This window comes from Larus michahellis, chromosome 2 (assembly GCF_964199755.1).
Source record: "Larus michahellis chromosome 2, bLarMic1.1, whole genome shotgun sequence".
In the NCBI taxonomy this organism is placed as follows: domain Eukaryota; kingdom Metazoa; phylum Chordata; class Aves; order Charadriiformes; family Laridae; genus Larus; species Larus michahellis.
Window position 1 is genome coordinate 159,248,901 of NC_133897.1, and position 23,504 is coordinate 159,272,404.

The 23,504-nt window shown below is 39.8% G+C and overlaps 1 protein-coding gene across 1 annotated transcript in view; it reads right to left on the reverse strand.

The window, feature by feature from the left end:
- CYRIB (CYFIP related Rac1 interactor B) overlaps nucleotides 1–23,504 on the reverse strand; it is a 76,869-nt gene that overhangs the window by 13,788 nt on the left and 39,577 nt on the right. The window contains 1 exon segment of the mRNA XM_074577824.1: nucleotides 3,146–3,228. Within this exon segment, the coding sequence (XP_074433925.1) occupies nucleotides 3,146–3,228 (83 nt within the window).

A 23,504-nucleotide genomic window follows, 5' to 3' on the forward strand; every position in this document is an offset into this window, starting at 1 on the left:
GAGGCATACAATTTCAGGGAATTTCCCTTTCCCCTTCCATGGATGTAAGTTCCTGCCACAACTTTATAACAAGGCTTTGCCTTCACCCGGCACCATTTCCCATAGAAAGAACAAACCCGGTAAGCACAGCACAGCCCACCGAAGTGTTCTGAGGCTTGATATTGTTGCCAAGGGAGCCGACCCCTGGTTAATTCAGGGCTACTATCCCATTTTTAAGCCAATAGTAAGAAAAGGGAAGACCAAGGTCCCTCAAGTAAATAGGGAGTTCATCTTTAAATTGATTTTAAATTTAATCAGAACGTTACTACACTAGATGCAATACACATTTAGAGTTCAGAAAGCTCACACGATAACGTACTAAAGACAGGAGAGTAGACTTGAAACAATATACAAACGCTGTTATACAAACTAAATGCTATGGGAGTATGACAACATATTGCATGCGGGGAACACACACATTTAGTGACTATTAAAAAAAAGTATTTGGCTAGCCTACAGAACTAGTAGGGAGAGAAATTTGGGGTTAAAAGTTTATACTGCACAGCAAACACAATTTAAACTGAGATTTTTTCCCAGGGAAGAACACATCAAGTCATCCGAAACTGGCTGGGACAAAACTAACAAGCAAGGGAGAGAAAAATCCCAGACTGCTGGAGATGAAATAATTTATTCATCTCTATCATCATTACGATGGAGAATGCTATCTTTGTGGCTCCTCTGAAACCTAGCCAAGTTCCTTGGAGGTAATGCAGAATACTTTCAGCGCTGGCTTGAGATCACCATTTGCAACCAAAAAATACTCTGCATTTTAGCTACTATTCAAATCTGTGAATTTGGAAAGGATTTGCACGGTGACGGTAATGACACCAACGCGAAAGTTGAGCTGCAAGTTTCCCACGGTGTAGGGGGCTGGTTTATGTTAACAACGCTGTCCTTACAGAGCTGTGCATTTTCTTCTGCTTATGTTACAGTGGCACTGCAAAGACCTTAGTAGAATACTTCAGACAGCTATTTGTTTCCAATAGGTAAAGTGAATGACCAAAGAAAACAAACTTAACCAACGTTAAGGCAAGGAAAAGCCAACAGCCCATTATACGATTTATTAGGCCATTTTTTGCATGTATTCTGATAGTCAGTCACACAAATCACTCTAATCTAGCACCAAGATAAATATCTGAAAAAAAATAATCTTAGAAACCAGTATAAAGCTTTTCTAAATTTGAAGTTTGTATCCCTATAAAGCTTTATGGATGTTAGATTTTTAGCTGCTTATAGTATCGTGCAAGAGACATTTAACTAGCTTGCTCACTACAAAGATATCTATGGATTTAAGAACAAAAGACCTCAAACTGTGTATTACTGGGCCAGCCATAACACAGAATTGGCAAATTTGTTTCTAATACAGAGCTTACTTGCTCTTCCACATAAAAACACAATGTTAAGTATCACGAGATTAAGTGCCAAGTCTTGAAGAAAGATCTTGACTGTGTCAAAGCCAAGATCCTGTCAAGGCAAGCTCTCGGAGACGGAGTAGAAAGAAGCAGGGATACACAGTGTAGCAGCAGAAACAAACGCAGGACAGGGTCCAAAACGAATAAAGAACAGTCTAACAATTCAGCCATAATATAAGTCACTTAATTTGACTGCATATGTAAACATTTCATGTCAGCAACCTGCTTACTCTCATGCCAAATCTTGTTCATGCTCAAAACATGCATCTTAAAACAAAACTGATAGCTTTTTAAAAAAAAAAAATAGCAGCCAATTTTTATTGCAATTGATTTTGGAATTATGTCTCTTGTATTCTGCTAACTTGAATTCAATTTAGTCCAATTATTAAATGGTCGGTATTTGCAGATGAAGGTGGAGCTTCACAACTCCAATGTTCTCCCATACCAGTTCTCCCCACTTCCCTGAGTCGTACCTATGCTCATGATATGTGAGATTTGAAGTGATTTTAAACAAGTTTTGCTTTCTCATTTTTTTGAGCACAGCCCTTGATTATCTCCCCTTTATGAAGAATATTTACAGCTACCATCTTTCAACAACAATATATTCAGAAGAGACAATTGATAACATCAACAGTACAGCATAAGGGTCTAGAAGAGTTGTAACTTTAAATGTCATTAAAGCAAAACCATATTTCTGCAAGCATTCACTTTCACATTAGAACTAATATAACCAATTGCTACTGCTTCTTCAAATACAACTGAAAAATAATTTTAGGGAAGAAAACAAGAAAAAATGAATCTCTAATTATCCATATCACAATATTTCATCACTTTTTTGTTATGCTATTCCACTGTATTTTATTACACAGTCAAAACGCACTTGAACATTACTTTTCTTACTTTACGCTTGCTGGTGTGCAGCTGAGTAAAGCAATAGCATATTTCAAAATAAAGTAATTAAACATGCATAGCAGCAGCCAACAACACTTACCTGCCATTCTTAGGCTATATTATATCATGCAACAAAAAGTAAAAGCAGAAATACTAATAATATGTGAACCTTCCAGAACACCTGGCATTGATGCGAAGCTATACGTCTCTTGTGTTCAAAAGCACTTTTGTCTCTGTACCCTGAGCCCTCCTTTTAAGGAGGGATGAGGTTAACTGTCAAATTTCAATGCCAAATCAAATAAGGCTCACATATACACCTATAACGTGATAATGCCGGAGAGCTATGAATAGCTGTTGCGAGTCAATCTGTATACGCAGCGTTATTCAGTGGCACGCTGGAAGTGAAGAAAAAAGAATCAGGTTTCATATTCAGAATCAGGCTTCATTTCGTCCTTTAAGGCACATGTATCTCCTTGCAATTTCAGCAAGTATTCAAATAATTCAAATTCTTTTTAAAATTTTGAGTAGACGACAGAATTTTGGTTTAAAACAAGAACCATAACAGATTCCAACAGTGAAATATAATTTGAAAGCCCTCCCTGAAATAACGTTTTTAGGTTTTAGAAATGGAAGTTATTTTAAAACAGATTATTGCTTTCTGCAGAAGTTTGCTGAACAATTATCCATAGCTCAGGCATGCAAAGCTGTTAGAAGGATGGCAAAGTGAAAACATACATTTAGTACATGACAAATGCAGTCTACTGCAGGCAAAGAGTAATAGATATATAAAATCATCTTCTCACTTTCAAAATCAAGGAAAAAATTTGGCCCCTGCTCAAGGTCTGTGCATGTCAAAACTTTTAGAAGGTTCCCCATGTTAAGGTACCTGCCAAGACAAGAATGAGAGAGAAGAAAATTTTCTTTTTATAAGAAGGAACAGCCCAAATATAGTTGATTGAAGCAGTGGGGGAAAGAAGACCAGAAAGTTCCATCAGGCACAAACCCGTCCTTCAGGCTGCCACCCTGACGGGTGGAGGGAGACCCCCACCTTGGGGATGTACAGCTGGTGATCCCAGAGATGCAATGCAGCTTTCCTGTAAGAAGTGACTACGTCACCAACATCTTCACAGCTGCCCGGCCAAGAAAAGGGCAGAACCCCAACTGAAGGCATTGTCAGTAACTAATTCTGTCCTGGTACACCCTAGCAGCAGTGTCCTGAGCAGAGTACCACACTGAGGGCTAAATACCATATTTGCAAGCACTAACATGGTAGCCATGCTACAGATTTTTACCTGATGCGACAACAGAAGGAAAGAGCTTTCACTTTGTCAGCCCTTATAATTTTGTCAGAAAGCCATTATAGAAAAGGACATCAAGTCACATCATTTCAGTGTGCAGAAAATGAGAACACAGGTATGCCACAGATCTTTTACACAAGGTGCCCAAAACATCCAGGAAGCTCAGACAATTCCACTTTGGACTTCTGGATGTAAAAAACGCACATTGACTGCGCCATGAATGACCAAACCAGGATCAGGAATGATTTAGTACGCACTTTTGTACAAGATAGGATTACAGTCAACAACTGCTCAGCACAGATTACTATGGCATACTGACAGAATTTTTCCTTTTATGATTACATGATTTGAAGGCAGATGGATGGACATCACTGACCACAGAGACCCAAAATGACTAAGCACAAGGAACGAAAATTTACACAGTAGCATGATGGTGGCTTGGCTACTACTGGAGGGGAAGAAAAAAAAAAAAGGAATGGAAAAAAGACACATGCAACTCTTTCAAATTGAAGATTTGCAACTGAGTCCCCTAGCCTTCACTGCAGCAGGTATCAACAACCCTGCTGTTACCATTGTAAATGCACCAGCTGTGAAGGGCTGAGAGACTTACTTTCAAAATCCAAGAAAAAATGTGCTGCATTGTGGTCTATGTCCCTGGTTAGCACCTTAATGAGATTACCCATGCCAGCAAACCTAAAAATAAAAATGGCAAAATAATTTAGTTCCAATAACGATTTCCTATTTTAAGTAGACGCCTGGGGCTCACTGGAGCTGGGCTTCCATTGGGTTTTGCACACTGTGGATTCATCACCTTCTGGTAAGAAGTAGAAAGTGCACACTGTATGGCGTATTTCCGCTCCTCTCCTCCTCACGGAGGAGCGATCATTGAAAGAATTAAAGAGTTATAGCTTTGACAAAAATAAAGATCCAATTTTCTGGCTTCTTCATCTTTCTTGGACACATTTAAAGAACTGTTACTTATGATGACTGAGCAATTGCGTCATTGCATAGCCAAGAAAGCCATTATTGCTTATGACAAAAGCACCATCAAATGAAACTGGTGTCATCATAAGTCCGATTCTTTTGCTATCTCTCCATAATCCAAAATAAATTTTGAAAAGCCTCTTAGTAGTAGTCATCTGTGGCCAATGAACAGTTTTTCCTATCAAATCACGTAAAGTGACAAGTTAAACACAAGTCAGACTTTTCCAAACACAGAAGATAATCAGGTTTCAACAATTCTTCTTATGTTTGCTGTCGCATCCCAGCTAAAAGAAATGAAAAGTGGAAAAAAAATTAAATAGTCATTAGATTACTTCGGGTCAGATAAATTAATGAAACCATGTCAAATGTTACGATAAGTCTCAGAAATCAATACCTTGAGTAGGACTATGAAAATTGCATTTCATAACAAGGCAGCTTTTTCAAGGACCCTCCCATGTTTCACAGAGGCTGAAAACATACTTAGGAACCATTGCCCTGAAGCACCAGGAGTTCACTGGAGTGCTGCTGCCAGACAAATACAAGACATTACCAGAAAATCTGATTTCAAATTATTTAATAAGCCATCAACAGTCTGACATTTAGATTCAAATTTGAATTTTCAGAGCCTGTGTTGCCACATTTCTTGAGTTCCATAAGAAAAATGCAACTGGTGTGTGAGGGAAAAGCAAACGATATGTTTTTCAGGATCCACAAGGTGCAGCAATAACTCACACAATCAACAAAAGGCAGAGAAGGAAGAGGGAATTAATCCCAGATCGTTGAAAATTACTCAGTCTTTGCTCCAACAACTAATTACATTAGCCCGTGCTCCAACAACTTCTACAGAATGACTAAACAACAGTTAAAAGTCTAGATGTTCAGAAAAGCGACTCTGAGTGTAAGCCAAGTGATCACGGCGGGTTCTGCACCCAGAGCCTCATCACTAGGTGCACACTTGCTTTTTTGCACATTCAGCTTTCTCCTTGAACCCTCAAAAAGTGCAAGTCCTGCTTCCTAAGCGTTGGAACTCAGTTCTCTGGAAAGTCAGATCAGACTTCTGAGCCTGTGAGAAACACTCGTTATTTAAGGAAGTTTTTAAGGAAGTATTTAAGGGAGTGTCCAGTTTAGACACTTATCTCAAAAACTAATCCATCAAAACGTGTTTTTTCAAAAGGGCAGCTCTTCCAGAGCCTTCTATTCCATAGCTAAGTGAACTCTTCAAATGCTATACGTGCATCGATGCTGTGTAAACAAGCAACATCAGGAAGCAGAGAAATTACTTTTCTGTATCTCACAAGCATGTTCTGTAACACAGGACTGAAAAAGCCACTTAGCCCATTCCCCAAGAACTAGGACATTCATAATCTGGAAAAAGCTGAGATACAGAGGCATTCTTAAACAATTATTTGTTAACAGGGACAATAAAAAGCCAAAAGTGCAAGCTGCCTAATGGTGACTGAGTCTGTAGATTCAGCTTTAAAAACCAAAGCTCAGTCTCGGAGTGGTGTATTACATATCTCGATTCCAACGTTAACCAACAAGCAAGTACACAGCAGCGAGTGGTGTCGACTGCCTGAAGAGAACTTGAGCTGCACCCACAATTACTGCCATGCTTCAGTTCTTCAGCCGCACCATCCCCTCCTCCACCTGAGTATTTTTACTACCTCAAGGAAATGCCTCTATGGAGGTTTGGCCTTTGTTTTGATATTAACCAGTCTCCTAAGAGTTTACAGGGTCACGCATGTGGTTTAAATATTGGATAAAGTTACTTCTGAAGGTCAGAGTAGGGGCATGCTTATAGGCTCCAAATATTTGAAGATAAGCTTACAGAAGAGCACATAGCCACTGCAGAACAGATTGTTTAATTGAATCCCTACCACATCCTAAAATGAATAAGGGGTCAGGGACTCAGTCCTGCAATACAAATACCTTCATTCAGATCTTCATCCCTCAGAAAAGTTTGCTAATACGAATATATCGTTTCTTTCCTGGGAGTGAGTTTAAGAAATAGAGAAGCACAATAAAAGGTTTGGCAGTACAATGAAACAGCAGATATGAAACAAATTCAAGCAGAAGATGGAACTGATCTAATAGTAACAGTTCAGTGAACAGCCTCTCTCAGAAAAGGAGAGAAATTCAAGATGAGGAGACTGGATTAATTCAACTATGACAGCAACAAGATGACAACATGCGGTATAGGAATAAATTTCAATTTACACGAACAGAAAGCTGCATAAACACTTGTTCATAATAAAGTTCGTAACAGACCTCTTCCCTTGTGCACTCAGTATACTGAAAACAATCTTGATAAACTTTAGTCACATCAGTTTCGCATACAAGATACACAATCACGTTTGCTTTCTTAGCAGCAAAACGTTCACCATACATTCAGTTTTTATGGAGTGAGTGGAAATCTAGCAGAAGCTGAACAAAACCAGAATTTTTTTTTAAACTTGTATCAAGATGAATTTAACAGTTACTCAATGATCTCAGGTATTTCTGAAAACTGCAAGATTTGCTGGTTTTGATAACTGTGAGAGTGACCATTCCTCCAAGTTATATCCCAAAAAGATTTTAAGAGGCTAAAAAGAGAGCTTGAAAACTCCATTCAGACAAAAAGTTGAAAAGGTATAATTCATCTAGCATTTTTTGGGAAGACGTTTTCTCTCTCCTTAGCATTCAAGGCAATGAATGCAAGATCCAACACAGCAATTCACTCTTCTGGCAAAGCTAAGCACCAGTTTCTTGAGCTCTGAGATGGCCTTCTACAAACAAGACCATGGTGCCAGTGTGGAACTCCCCAGCAGCGTGGAAGCAGCTACAGGTCAACATGCCATGGCTCAGGTTGGATGGCTCTACACTTCTCTACATTATTTTCCTTTCAAAATGTATAGCTAAGCAGAAGACGAGCTGACCTGTTGCACTCACCGGTGGAGCCCTAGAGAGGCAAAAATGAACACTGAGCTTTCTCAGAGGCTGCTATGGCAGCAGGACACCTGGATCAATCTAGAGTAAAGCAACAGAGCTCACGGACGCCTCAGGCTTCTGAAAGGTCCAGATTTACTAGAGATACTTGTTTTGTTCAAGATGGCTTGTCATTTGCGTTTCTGCTGGGTCCAGAACACACAAAAGAAAGTCCTCTACTGGCTCTGATATTAAAGATGATGACAGTCTGCATGTAAAAGAAACAGTCTGCAAAACTAGCTGTTACAGTTACCTTCAGGGACATCATCTGGTACCTGATGCCCTTCAAAAACATCACCAGAATAGATTTTGGTAGCTCTATGAAGACTTATCTTGATAATTAACCACCATAGTGGCATGACCAGTCAGTACTGATTTACCAAGCGCACTCTCAATTTCCTTGAAAGTCCACAACTTGAGCTGAAGTAAGTAGAGTTACTGTTTCAAAAAGTCAGGTGTGGCTCCAGTTAACCAGCCCCTACACTGAACTATCATTGCCCAGTCAAGGCCATCTTCCAGCACTGACTGCATCCTCCTTGAGCACACCGCCGCATCAGTCAGCCCTGATTCAAGAAAGATCTGAGCCAGCACAAAGACCAAAGCCAACAGCAACCACTACTACTGACCGAGTTTTATATCCTGCAGTTGGGCTTTGTCCCACAGCCAAACAGCTAACTTGGATCATTGACTGGAGGTGACTTTTGTGGGCAGTAAACTGACCCACAACTGTTCCAGTGCAACTGGAACAAAATCTACACTGAAGCTGAAATCCTTATCAAGAAGAATTCTGCGTATTGCAATCACATGCCCAGCCTTAAGTACAGTTTAGGTCACTGCTTATTTTTTCTTACACAGCGTCAGACTGTCAACCTCTGACCAATTTTATTTGGTATTCTCATTCAGAATATAGTACACTACAAAACTTGCAAACTGTTTTTTCTCCCAGGGGTCTTGTTGATTTTAAGATTTCACAGTGCAGTGTCCAAAGGTGGCTCGTTAGGTAAACGAACAGTGTAAGATTCAGTAAAAGCACACTTTAGACCACTGAAGTTTTCTCTTGACATTAATCCAACATCATAAAATCAGAGTAGAAACCCGCCCCCCCCAGTCTCTGTGCAAAAACTGCCTGTCCCTGTGAAGCTGCCCAAAATCCCTCCTGGCATGCTCTGTACTCCAGCACAATACACGAAGACACGTGGAGCAGGTTATGGGAAATCAGAGCGCGAGCCAAGAACGTGGTTTGAACTTGACCTACTTGCAGAGGAAGACATACGGAATGCCACATCTGATTACAATGATTTGGCCCATTACAGCCTTATGGGGTTGTATGATGTTGCGTGTAGTGTCATGATCAGACAAGCGGAAAGCAAAGGCATATTTTCAAAACAAGTCTTGCACGCATGCCCCTCATGCTGAAAACATCCCTGACACATTTTAGTTTTTTGTTTTTTTCCTAAGCTAAGCCCAGGGGAAATTTAATAGAAATACATGATGCAACTAAATTCACCCAAGCACCAAAGAAATCTCCCCCTTTGCACCTGAAAGCAAAACTGTACATTAACAAGGATTTTGCTTGCAACTGGTGAGTAGCTGGAAAACTTACTCTTGTTTAAGGTAAAATACTATAAAGATGTTCACAGGTGACATTTTTAATTTTGCTTTTTTCTATTGGAAGAAATTGTGCTTTCAAACTAGTCCAAAAAACCCCAGTTAAATAAAGAGATTAAAAAAATGTGTCTGTGACTATTGAAGAATTCCTGCTTCACGAAAACATCAGCTCACCTTTTGGAAAAGCATCCACTATTCCCAAGACTGCTTTTCCGGAAGCTTAAGACTGAACGGGAACATTCAGAGTATGAAAACTGCACTCCACAAAGACCTCATATCCACGCTCTGCAGTCTGGAGGAAGAAGTTAAGCATGGGACTATATGGGAAGCTCAACCTAATGAAAAAGCAAACACTTTCTTCCAGGGATTGAGTTTTAAAATTTCAGTCAGTCACATACGTGTGGCATAAACCTGGGATTCAGAGGTATTTGGGTAAAACAGTAAGTGAACACTTATAGCATTAAAAAGTCTAACATTATAGCATAATAATACAGCCCTATAACACTTACAGTGTTACTACATAAACAAACCCCTAGCTGAACGTCTCCCTGTACTGTTTTTCTAGAATAACAATCCTATCAGCCTGGCAATTGTTTCAAGGCTTACTGAACATTTTCTGCCTGTAGTATCTAGCCATGGACAGGGAGGAGAAAAAAAGAGAAAAAAAGAAAACAAAAACCAAAACCAGTGAATGGGTGGCTGCCCACATCAGCTGAATCCAGGGCAGCCCTCAGCAACACACGGCATCACAGAGCAACAGCTGATTGGATCCAGTGTCATTTTCTCTCCCGACGAAGCCATTCAGCTTCAAGAGCAGTCAGAATATATCTGCCCTCAGCCTTAAAAGCTGGAGAGCACTGCAGATGGAAACAGGCTTGTAAACTACATTGTGGGAATCACGCTTTTCAGAAAGTCGTAATATTTTCCTTGCATCCAAGCGCGTTTCTCCTAGTCTAATGCACATTTGTTTCTCTTCTGAATAGTGCTGGAGAAGCGTAGATGTCCTCTGACATGTTCTAGTTCCTACTACTGATATTGGTGCTTAAATTAATAAAGATCTTTCAATTAAATAAAAACCTGAAGTAATAAAATACATTGCCCAGACAATAAATAATTATTGAGCAATAGTAAAAAAAAGCAGTAGTTACACTCATAGTCTGGAAGAGAGACCAACACATGGAAGCTATCGGCTTCAGATTTAGGAAGGAGACGCTCGGTGCTATTAGCTTAAACAAGTCAAATTTTGGATAAGCTGGTCTCATTTTCAGGACTCAGCAATAATAACGTTGCTAATATTAAAGGAATCAGTTCACATACTGACATCTAACTGCTGAATCAAACACATACACAAAGTGCAACACCGGTCACCAGATCCGCATAAAACACACCGTTTCGTTCATTGCTGAACAATTTGTTCTAGCAAACGTAAGATTTCATCAGTTTTTAGATGCACCTTTACTGCTTACTTCACAGTCTAAACCTATGCAGAAACCTGTGCACTGCTTTCCACTCCTGACACCTAGTGGTTATTCTTCCACAAACTACTAATTACAAAGCAACCATAATAAAAGATATGCAAGCCAAAAAAAAGAAAGAAATACTACTCCATTGAATTTCTGGGGCTTCAATCATCAATATCTTATCTGAATAGTGTAAAAACAATTTATACTGCCAGATAGAAAATGGTTTTGTATCAGAAAGTAAGTATTCGGGCTACTTAAAAGCTGTTTAAAGCTCCCTCTGATGTCAGTTCTTTTTGGCTAAACTGACTTTGGTACAATAAACTGTTTTAGTTGAAACTGGAATTACTTTTTTTGAGATCACACATCATCAATAAAGTCTCCTTTCTGAACAAAACCGAATTCAAAACTGGTCATATCAGGAAAATGGAGGCCTGCCAGGGAAAATAGTCTAGTGAAAAAAGGCTTACATTCCTCAAAACCAGAATTGTAAAGTACGGTCAGGTCAGTGTTTATTCAGTCCATTTTTCCACTTGGAGGAAATCACGGGAAAGGCACTGAAGAATCCACAGTTCCTTTAGAAGAGGCAGTCTTAAAGCCTTGTTAATTCGGGAATATTTTGGTGGCGCAGCTGACACTGAATAACTTATTTGACAGGAGCTACAATAAAATAACTAAGTGTGCCCACACAAGTCTGGAATAAAACCCAGTTTGTCTGGAAGGATTACCCTCATTTTTAAAACAGAGCTTGTATTGAAAAGGGGAGAGACTATGGTCCAAAAATCTGCTCTGATTTACCCTTCAACCAGTAACTGCACAATTCTTCCAAAAGTGAATCTGGGGCTAGAAAATAGATATGCTTTCCTCTTTCAGAGCGATACAAGTTCAACATGCTTTCTAGCTTAATTCTGCATAGTGCTCTTAATTCAATTACATTGCAACCATCAGAAAAAAAAAAAAAAAACAAACCACACAATACTTTTTTTAGTTCAGGGACATTTACATTCAAATGCAATTTACATTTTGCTTTCTCCTTTTAAGTTTTCAATCTTAAAAGCCTTTTGCAGTGCTGTAAATCCTCCAACAGAGGTCACCACCTTACAATTTGATCTGCCAGAGAAAGGGAAGCCTGTAACAGATGTGTTCATCCCGTCTTAGTGCCCTGCAACTCTGACAGCCAGCAATTTCCTTCCAGCCCAAATACTGCATTTAGTCCATGACGTTGTGACATTATCATGGAAACAGTGGCTAAAGTCTGCCTTTTTTCAAAATAAGCTGAGGACATTCTATTTTTGTCACGTACAGAAAGATGCAAAAAAGCATTTAACAAGAGATGCAGCAGATTTACAGACTGCTTTACAAAAGCATTTCTTACTCTACAAAAGATGGTGTGACTATTAAAACTGTGCTATACTACCATGTTACCAAGAAAGTTTCATATTTCAGCAATTTCAGCCATTTCAGCCTGTAATTTAACAGCTGTCAAACTGCTATCTCAAAAAGAAAAAAACCCAACCCAACAGTAACACTGATTTGTATGATAAGTCCTCCTCCTGTTAGGTTTTCATCTCACTGTAAAGAAAAAAAAACAACACAAAAAAACAAAACAAAAACCCCAAACCTGCAAGTTTTATCTAACTGCTAGGAAAAAAAAAATCTTTTCAAACCTTAACTTCCCTATAATGTCTAGTCCAATTGATCAGCTGGCACTTCACATGAAAATGCCAGCCTAGTTTTATTTGGAAACCTGTTTTCTTTCAAAATAGCTGAAATCCCATCTACAAGACTCAGACTCCCATACATCTCAGTAGCCCAGCTGGGTGAAGCTGCACTGAGGCTCTGACAAACAGCCTTGGCAATGCTGCCATCTAATGTGCTAGGACAAGGAGTACAAGCATCCGCATCGTGCTCTACTGCTCAAAAAATGTGTTTTCTTTTAGTTTGGCTCTGAACTGCCGCACCACTTCAAGTGCCTTGGCTTGCAAATCCTACACTACCAATATTATGATGAATTATCTAGTCATCAGGCTGATGGATATGCTGGTGGCTCATGGCCTGGATGAGCATACGATCTGCTGGATCAAGCACTGGCTGGATGGACGGTCCCAAAGAGTGGTGGTCAATGGAGTTAAATCCAGCTGGCGGCTGGTCACAAGTGGTGTCCCTCAGGGCTCGGTGTTGAGACCATTTCTGTTTAACATCTTTATTGATGACCTTGATAAGGACATAGAGTGTATCATCAGCAAGTTTGCAGATGACACGAAGCTAAGCGGGAGTGTTGATCTGCATGAGGACAGGGAGGCTCTACAGAGAGACTCGGATAGACTGGACGGATGGGCCAATGCTAACGGTATGAGCTTCAACAAGGCCAAGTGCCGGGTCCTGCACTTGGGCCACAACAACCCCATGCAGCGCTACAGGCTTGGGGAAGTGTGGCTGGAGAGCTGCCTGGCAGAAAAGGACCTGGGGGTTCTAATTGACAAGCGGCTGAACATGAGCCAGCAGTGTGCCCAGCTGGCCAAAAAAGCCAATGGCATCCTGGCTTGTATTAGAACTAGTGTGACCAGCAGAAGGAGGGAGGTGATTGTCCCCCTGTACTCAGCACTGGTGAGGCCACACCTTGAGTCTTGTGTCCAGTTCTGGGCACCCCAATACGAGAGAGATATCGAGGTACTGGAGAGAGTGCAGAGGAGGGCAACGAAGCTGGTGAAGGGCCTGGAGAATAAATCTTATGGGGAGCGATTGAAGGAGCTGGGACTGTTTAGTTTGAGGAAGAGGAGGCTGAGGGGAGACCTCATCACTCTCTACAACTACTTGAAAGGACATTGTAGAGAGGTTGGTGCTGGTCTCTTCTCACAGGTAATTAGCAATAGAACAAGAGGGAATGGCTTCAAGCTGCAACAGGGTAGGTTTAGGCTGGACATTAGGAAAAAATTCTTCACAGAAAGAGTGGTCAGACACTGGGAGGTGGTGGAGTCACCATCCCTGAATGTGTTTGAGAGTCGTTTAGATGTGGTGTTAAGGGATATGGTGTAGGGGAGAACTTTGTAGAGTGGGGTTGATGGTTGGACTCGATGATCCCAAGGGTCTTTTCCAACCTATGAAGGTTCCATGAATCATTCCATAAATGATTCTATGATATCAATACTCATTGACATATTCTACCTCAAGGGATTTCTTCGGAATGTCACAGTACTACACTGCAACCCTTGTGTGTATGAACCTGACATTGACTGTCCACCTGCAAATTCAACTCAGTGACACACCACCCCCGAAGCACCAAAGAGGAAAGGAAGTCCCATGGCCTTCCAAAGCACATAGCTGGCAGGGCAGATTATTCTGTGGAGTTTCCTTTTTCTGAGACACCAGTCAGATAAAGTGTGTTTGCAGAATATAGAAGGCTAACGAAGGACATCAAGTTACCGATGGTACAACAGAAGATGACGAGCAGAATGATATTCCTTCCCATCCCATCTGTTATCAGGAACACTAACAAAACAGACAGGCACAAGGCAGGGCGGGGGGATAAAATTGGTGTCCACATGGTTGTCTGCTTCTTTAAAGTTTCACACGAGATTTCTTGCAAGAACAAGTTTTTATTGCCATCTTTGTTATTCCCAGTTACTTCTTCAGACACCTCATGAAGCACAGTAGCAACTACTTTTATTGAGTTCGGATAGTTTTTCTTGTTATAAAGCAAGCATACAATTAAAAAAACCCAGACCACATTTGCCTAGACTCCTCTAGCTGTGCTAAATCTGATTATCTTTTATCTCATTTTCTACCCCATCCAACGCACCTCAAATTTTCTTTTAATCTTAAAAATCAAACTAAAGGTATCCTGTAAGTGTAAGATATCATAAGACAGTTTATTTGCATCCACCTATTGGAAATATGGACGAACGTTTGCTACTCTCCAGTGATATACAACCTACAATTCATTAAGATCAGTGGCAAGCATGCAGAATACCATGCAGTTACAGTTTCCTGCACCAGTCCATCACTGAACTCTACAACCTCATCTCATCTCACAAGGAGTTTCCACCACTTCCTGGGGGGGGGGGGGGGACCAACCCAACATATACACATGCAGAACAGAAAGCCATTAAAGAATACTAAATACGTTTAATAATCACATCTGACTCAGAAAACTTGACCTGAAAATACTTACATCCTAGAAGAACCACCAATACATGTTCTCCCTGTTCCTGCTCTTCCCTAAGCATCTGTGCATGTTTGAAGGTTCAGGTTCTATTGGATATTGAGCTTTTTTCAAGTTTTCACCTTATTCAGAAGGTGACCTCTAGTTAGCTTTGCCCCATTCTTTGAAGCTTAACCAAAGTTTTCAACAGTCTCCAGATCTTTACCATTGTTACCTTACTGGTGCTTTCCTACTGAAAGTGTTGCTTTGGTAGGGTAGCCCTTTGTTAGGGCTCTTGCCAGTCCCTTCAAACCCTTCACACTGGTGGGTCTCAGCTGGCTTAAGATGCTGTTAAGCATTTGGCAGCTACTTTGTCTCAGCACAGCTGGAGAAGGTGAAACGCAGTCAGACGCCTTAACTTCAGGGCTGATAAACCACCACCTTGGTTTATAAACCTTTTCCCTTCAATACCCAAATTACTGTTGATTCACAGTTTCCTCAAAGAAAACAGAAGTTTCTTGCCATATGCTGTAGCTGTTTGCTGGACAGCCTTCCTCCTCCTGCAGGCAGTACCATTCCCAGCAACGTCCTTTGAATTTTGCTAGCTTTTCTGGATGACTCTCACCTTCCTGAGCAGCAGCAGCACCACCATTCTAATAGAGGAATAAGTAGGGGGCGTGAAAGGATGAGCAAAATCAAGCACACACATGCAGAAGTCCTGGAGACTGTGCTTGGCTAAACGGACCCATGGTCTGACTCACTTTAGTGACTCTTACAACGTATCCTTCACAAATACACACAACGCTGTAAATAAAAGTTTGCACTTGTTCCAATTGCAACTTTACTAAACACTTATCCGTGACTTCGGAAGTAAAGGCTACCAAAATTGAAAAGGTACTTCTAGCACTGGATATTCTTCCATTAGTTTATTGTAGATTTGGGCAGTACTGCTGTATGCTTGCCCACTTCCTAGAGTCATTCCATAACCCCAGAGAGGTAAGACCATAGGGTAGAAGGACTGTTGGTCTGACCCAGCATTGCCATAAACTCTCCTCTAAGAACGACAAAATAGGATATAAACCTCAAAAACCAGCAATTCTGTGAAACAAGTATTTTAATACATCAATCATGCACTAAAATAAAGGACAATTACTTTAGTAACACATTTATAGTGACACATACTCTTAATTCCTGAATGGAGTATTCTAATAGTTTTGGACACAGCACTTGGAAGTGTTTTCTACTGCTGCCAACAAAAGTGATGACAAATCAATTTAATCAGCTCCCCAGAATTCAAAGAGCTTTTTGATGATTCATCAGAAACAGAAGAAAAGTAAATCCTACCTCACATTTGGTAGCATTGCCTTCCCCATCTGACAGGAGAAAGTTACCTATGCTGGCACAGCACAATAAACATGAAGTTTAACCCACACACTTTATGTAGTAGCTTAGATGACAATTAGCAGGTAATAAGTCTAAAAGCTAAAACCTTCACATGAGCATATGCTACCCCTTCAGACTTACAAGCCGGTCCAGAGTACTGGTTTCTGGCATAAGGCATCTGGTTCAGAGAAGATTTGAAGTCACACAATAACTTTTTAGTAAAGAGACTGAGAAAGAAAAAAAACACACACACAAAAAAAATCACCTGAACATTATCTCTTCATTCAAATCTTCCAAGAAGCTTAAGCGTAATCTTCCGGGACAAATTCTTAAACGTGGCCAAGCTACTCTATTTTGTGCATACTGAAAATGCCTTTATTGAAACAATGCGACTTCTTCACATCACTAAAGCAAAGAGTTTTCAAAGTGATTACCAGGCTGTGCGGTGAGGTACTGTGCAAGCAACAAACCAAAGAGCTGCAACCTGGTTTAGCATCTTTAACCACAGAGAGGCATAAATTAGGTTATAGATCAAGACTTCCTAGTGAACACTAGAAATTTCAGAAGTTGTAGAAGCAAATGGGGGGAAAGGAGTTCTTGAAGAGAAAACTGCTAGTGTTCAGCACACTCCCATTTTCTGCCCTTCAACATATTAAATTTTTATTTCTTATATGTCAGGAGAGTTTTCAAACAGGTTAAGTTTCAGTTCTTACCTACAGCCAGTGCTGCACTCTGTTCTTGGCCTCCAGGCTGTTTTAAAAGAAAAAGAGATTATGAAAATTCATTCTTTTGCATCAAAGTTCTTAAATGTAATGCACGTGATCTTACAAAAGCAGACTAGCATCTGTTCTAGACATCGTACTACTTGTCTGGATCTACTTCATAAATGTAGTTCTGGATCTACATGCCACAAGTGACTTTTGAAAAAATACGCTAAAAAAATAGAATGCAGAACTGTGTTTTATCTCTAGGTGTACAAAATAAATAGGGAACACCATTATTTGGCAACAAATGTTTTTCTAGGGAGGAAGGCTGCTGGTGTTAGGTAATCCATAAGAACACATATCCCACAATAAATTTAATTACTAAAGAGTCAAAGCTGCACTAAATACCAGTGGCAAATGGTTTATCTTGCATTTCACTTTGCATACACAAACTTAAAAAAAAAAAGAGAATAACACAAGACTCTTAATTCAACCACACAAATTAGCTCTTGAAAAAATTCACGGCTTGCGTGCTGACCTCCTGGAGAAGGCACTTTCAGGTCACCACTGAAAACCATTTGCTTAACGAAGAAAACTAGCCTTCTTAGACAGCTTCAGTCTGCTATACACATTATTAACCACCATCTTACGGCTCGTTAAATAATTATGTTAATAGTACAGTTTAAAGGAGAAGATACGGAGTACTACAGTATCTCATAAAGCTTCACAGGAAAGAGTAGTGTAACGTTAGCTTGGGAAGGCTCTGAAGATCGACAGCACCACAGGCAAGCAGCAGAGTGGAGACTCTCATGAGAATGACTCTTTGCAGCCCACCGAACTGAACATAAGCAAAAAGGCGACGACAGACACTGTTACAACTGTGGAAATTTATTTCTCCAATCTTTCCAGTGTATGTATCTCTCTCAAAGAGGCTTCTCCCCTTGACCAGGATTTCTTTAAGCTTGAGTAGCACCTTATTTTTCCTTTGCCAGTTGGCTTCAGTAAGGAACAGTGAGTATTCCAGGACAATAACTACTTCACAGGACACAAAGATAGTTAACGGCACTATCTTTGTAAAAAACTACTGTAGCTTCCCTAAAACTCACCCATTCTCCTAGGCACATTTTAAAAAGTGTTTTTTTCCCCTCCTCATGACTGCAGGCTGCTCAATCTGTGCTTTGAGACAAAGCAACAACAACAAAAAAAATAATCAAACACTGACTGGAAAACATTGGTCCCCTGCAGGTCAGGGAAGAACATGACTGGTACTGCAAACAGAAACTGAAACCAAAGTTAGACCCAACACTACTTCAAAAAGCTGATTTCCTGAAAAAAGTGAAAGAAAAATCAAATAGGGCAAAACATTTAAGAACACTAAAAAATTCTACCTAGAAATAGGTATTTTTGGGGGGTAGTCAAGAGCTCTGGTTAAGTTGATTTTGGGTGAGAGTCCAACTTAATTCAGCGGGCTATAAACAAAAAGGAGAAGTCCAAATACATTAGAATGACCAGACTACAGAAAAAAAAAAAAAAAGAAAGTAACAGACAAGAAATCCACACTATAGCATCAAGGCTAGGGACTTTTTAAAAAAAATGTTTCCTAACAGCATTAGTTCATTACAAAACAGAAAAGTCTAAATTTCCAGATGATAAAATTATTTAAAAAAAGCCCAGAACTGCACAGCTCTTTACGTTTTTCTGGACAGAACACTCTCATGATCACAAGCGCTTACCACCTACAAGAAAGGTTGTGCTGATGCTCAGGTAGCTTGTCCTGAAGGCGTCAATGAATGAAAGTGAATTATTAACAAAGTCTTGCAGAACTCTTGTGATACGGGCATGAGGAGAGAAGAGGCCCAGTGGAGCCATTAGGCAAAAGGGAAGCCACCAGGAAAGCTGAGAATTATAAGTCAGTTGGACTATCATCAATAACAGGCAAAGAGGTGTTAACATCCATGAACGGGATTCCTATCTTTTAGTAGCGATGAGCATGCCTTCATGCAAAACAGATCAGACTGAGCACATCTGATGCTATCGACTTGGTTTATACCGGCAAGCTGAGAGATATTTGATTTTTGCACAGCACATGGTATTTTAAATTTAGAGGTTAGCACTATGCAATATAATAAAACACTGTCTAAACAGATAAGAAATTGACTTGCAGATCTCTGGCAGACAGCGGGGAATAATCAATCATTAACAGTGCCAGATGTGAAGTTAATAATGTGATGGATTCTTTACACAATTTTTGCACTTCTGGATGCACCTTAATTCAGACGTAAGAGTATCTAAGTGAACAATTGCCTATTGTCAGCTTCAGAGTGCATCACTTGGGTTCTCTCTGTTAGTACAGAGGATCTGCAAAACATCTGAGCTTCCTTCTGACTGATTCTCAAGGTTTGGATCTGCAGATCAATATAGGAAGAATACCAAAAGGCACAAGAGGAGACATATATAATTTAACAGGTAGTGAAACACTGAATAATACAGAACCAAGCATTTCTTCAATTGCTTGTGATTCTGAGGCAGACAAGTATTTAACATTATATTACAAAGAAAAGCAGCTCCAGGAAGGAAAGTTACCTTTTATTCAATGGGTTAACAGCTCACGGATTTTGTTTAGCTTTTTTTTTTATACCATTTTATGGAGTCAAACAGCAGAAAGATTAATGTGTCCCATCCCAGGAATCTCTATTACACACACGCTCCCTCCCTTCACTCGCAGCCTAACTTCACCACAGCAGAAAAAGGAAAAAGCATACGCTAACATCTCAGGCCAACTACAACTGCAATTTAAAGAACTGTCACAACAGCTGGAAAACAAATGGGGAAAGATGTCTACAGCCATTAGAGAGGGACAGTGAATCATCTAAACTGTAGCTATTCATTTTCAGAAGACAACAAAACCAAGCATCGTTCAGTTTGTCAAAGGAAAAGCTGTAGCTGACACAAGTCAAATGGTACCCAAATATAAAAGATGCACTAAGTAAACTTGGCATCATTGTACATAACGAAACTTGAAAAAAAAATAAAATAACTGGCTAACCACCGAATAAGCTCTGTGTTTTGAACATCCACCTCATATTGAACTGATGCTGCTTAACTCGGCAGTACATGAAAACAGATTTCAGAAGAGAAAAACTAACCATTAACTTCCACTATGAAACCAGTGTTTTCCGCCCAACCCTGACTGAACTAATTAAGAAACCTCTACACACAAGCATAGACTTGTCAGCAACTGTCGATCAGGATTTGTTACAAGACTGGTGATTCTGCAGCTTTCCAACACTCAGGTTTTTCTGCCCATTAAGAACAGAAGAGATTGGGTAATAAGAAAGAATTGATAACAACTTCGCAATGCCCATCTAAATTACTTTCTGTGTACTTGATCGATACCTCAACTCACCAGGGAACTTCAAAAAGAATTCCTTCATTAAGTGTTGTAAGCGTTATGAAAGCTTGCACAGGATTCATCTACTCCATGTGAGGTATGAGGCACCCAGGCTTTAGTAGTGGTCTTCAAAACACCATGCACTCTGTTGCTTTTAAAGAGCAAACGCTTAAATTGCTTGTTCAAAGTTGAAGCTTGCACTAGGATTTCCCTTGGTAAACATCACCAACTTGAACCCTGTGCCAGCCAGAGGTGGGCTACGGCATGGATGTTCTCAGTCCATGAATCTCAACTGCCCTTTGCAGAACAGCACAGGACCTAGCTCAAAGGCTACACTCCTCTGGCAGTTTTTAGACACTCCTGCTCCCTCGTTCCAGTTACAGACTAGAAATTAAGCTTCAGGAAACCACTCCAGAAATTGGTTACTCTTAGAAGCACACATTAAAACATAAAAAGCAAGCCCAGTCCAAAACAGAACCACAAGTTAAATACATCCCACATCTTGTGGGTAATAAAAAAAGAACACTAAGAAATGTTTAGTAATAAAACTTGATTTTTACTTTAGTAACAATAACAGATGGCTAAGCTATAAAAATAAATCGTAGCTAAGATCATGTTTCAAAGGAAGTTTCAGGGCATCTGCAGATGAACCCACGGTTTAATGCTAAATGGGTATGAACTCCAACGTTAACATCAGTGATTCTAAAAGAAGATTCTGCTCTATCTGTATGGCAAAAACCAAACATTAGACTAAGTCTATGCAAAGGTAGTCTATCACTACTGCAAAGCGACCTCAGTTCTTTATAAGAAAGCAAATCTGCTGGTTGCCTGCTATAAAACCACTTTTTTTTTTTTTTTTTTTTTACTTCTGGCTATAGAAAGCTTCATCTCAAATCCTTCTTCTCCATTCATTTTTACTTACTCTCCTGAAGTTAAGTTGCACCTTAAAAGTCTATTGTTATATTAAGCCTTTCCCTAACCTATATAATTTCTTAATGCTGTCTTACAATATCTCATATTACTTGCTACACTCAAACCTGTGGTTTAGGTTTATACATTAACAATAGAGAGGGTGATCTGACATGAAAGATTTCTTGGCAGTTCTTGACCAGTGTTAGACACCTGCCAAAAGCACGTTATGCTTCGTCTTTCATTCACAGATTAAAATGCATTTATGCCAATATAACTCTCACTCTTCACAGCTATATTGGCATACAGGTCTTCATACTGTGCATCCAAACATCTAGCGACACTAGATGTCTAGTTCCACATGCTAAGTTAGGAGTACAACGAATTACTTGCATCCTCCAAGCGAGGTCCACAAAGCTCTGTTTCAGTTCCTCTGAAGTTTACTCTGAAGATTTGGCTTCAAAAGGAACGTAGCAAAGAGCCAGCAGGTTTGCTTTGAAGGAAATAGTTCAAGGAAGTTTAGATGCTGCACTACAGATTAACAAAAAGGGCACAAGGTTATATACACATACCCCTTTCATAAAAAAAAAAAGAGGGGAAACCACATATAATTGAGAAGCTTGTATGGCATAAGAGGATACTCACACATATACAAGACTAATACGCAGCATGAAAACTTGTATTTCATCCACTTACAGGTAAGTTTTCCACAACAAACCATTACCTTGGCTTAGCGGAATCAGTAAAATGAACTATCATAATCCTCATTTTTGCATCTTAGGAAAAAAAAGCTGCAAGTTGAAGACCAAGTACAAGGTTGTTGGGTTTTTTTAACTGAATCAGAAAGTTAATTTAAATATTTCCAAATAACTTTTCCATTTCTCAAAATAAGTGAGAATATTAAGTGTTAGGTAACCAAAGACAAATAAGGACTTGTAGGAAAACAGAGACGAGACTTCTTTGGATTGTTTCATCTGGGGGTGTTTTTTTTTTGGTTTTGGCGTTGGGTTTTTTGGTGGGGGGGTGGGGGGAGAACTGTGATATTTTAGTCCAGGCTACACAACTTCCTGTTTTACTGGAGAAAAAAAAAAAAAAGAGCTTGCAAGAATGACTGAAGCAGAGTCCTGTGTCTAACAGTCAATTATTCAACAACTGAACTTGCTATTTCGGTAGGATATTATCTCCTATATTTCTTTTGAACTTCCATAAATCTAAATCCTGAAGTGATTCAGTACTGGGTATATTACACAAACAGAACTTTGAAGATCTACATAGCATTCAGGTTTTCGTTCCTCAAAAAAGTACTTAAAGGACTTATGTTTTCCTAAGCTAGGAAGAGATGCTGCATGCCCTTACAGCATTATAATATATAAATTACATTGCTGTCTTATTGCATGTTTCACTTCCCTATGACTACTTAGCACTGATATTTTTCCGCAGTTGATGCTGCTTCCTTTCATGTTACACTGTTAACACCCAGTTGTGAAGTGTTCCTGAATACCAACTAAATGATTCAGCAGCATTTTTTTTTTTTTTTTAATCTAAGCTACAAAAATTATATAGTTTCTTAGGAATATGGCAAAGTTTAAGATAGTGTTCTGACTCAGTATCAGCGTAACAGAAACGAAACCATACCCTGCCCCAGGAAGTTTGCAGCAATACTCAACCACTTGCGTAATAAAAACAGTAAGACAAGAAAAGGTCAAAAAGGCTTTCCCATTCAACATTATTAGTAGTGTATTATCAGCTCTGAGCAACCTCAAGACCCATAGCCCTATTCAGTAACGCTTAAACAGAGGAGTCCTTTTTTCTTACAATCTAGATTTCTATGCTCAGGGTAGACCACTTTCCTCTGGACTATACTGGGTCACGTGAACGGAGAGGAACTTCTATCATGAAAGGAAGCCAACCACAGAAGAGTAATGTGCCACCTAAACCATCTTTTTACTTGTTTTAGTGAGTTCTAACCATAAATTGGTTCCTCAACAGTATCAGAAATTAAGTGCTGAAGCCATAGTTCATGTGCTAACAGGTAAAAGCGAAAAATGAATCTAGACGTACACTGATTAGACTAGAGCTACAGGAGCTTCACGGACAGCATCTCTACTGCTCAGAGGCAATGGGCTTGTTTATTCCAGATTCCAACGAACACAGACTAGCTTTTAAAAAGCCTGAAAAGCCCTTTCTCAGAAACAGCAGCAGTAAGTTTTGCCACATGCTTCTCACAGACCCAAGGGCTGAGCAGTTGTAGGGGATACCCAAGCAGTTTGCTTTAACTCCTTGCCCCCAAGGCCCCTAGGGCCACCCCACTCAGCCAGTC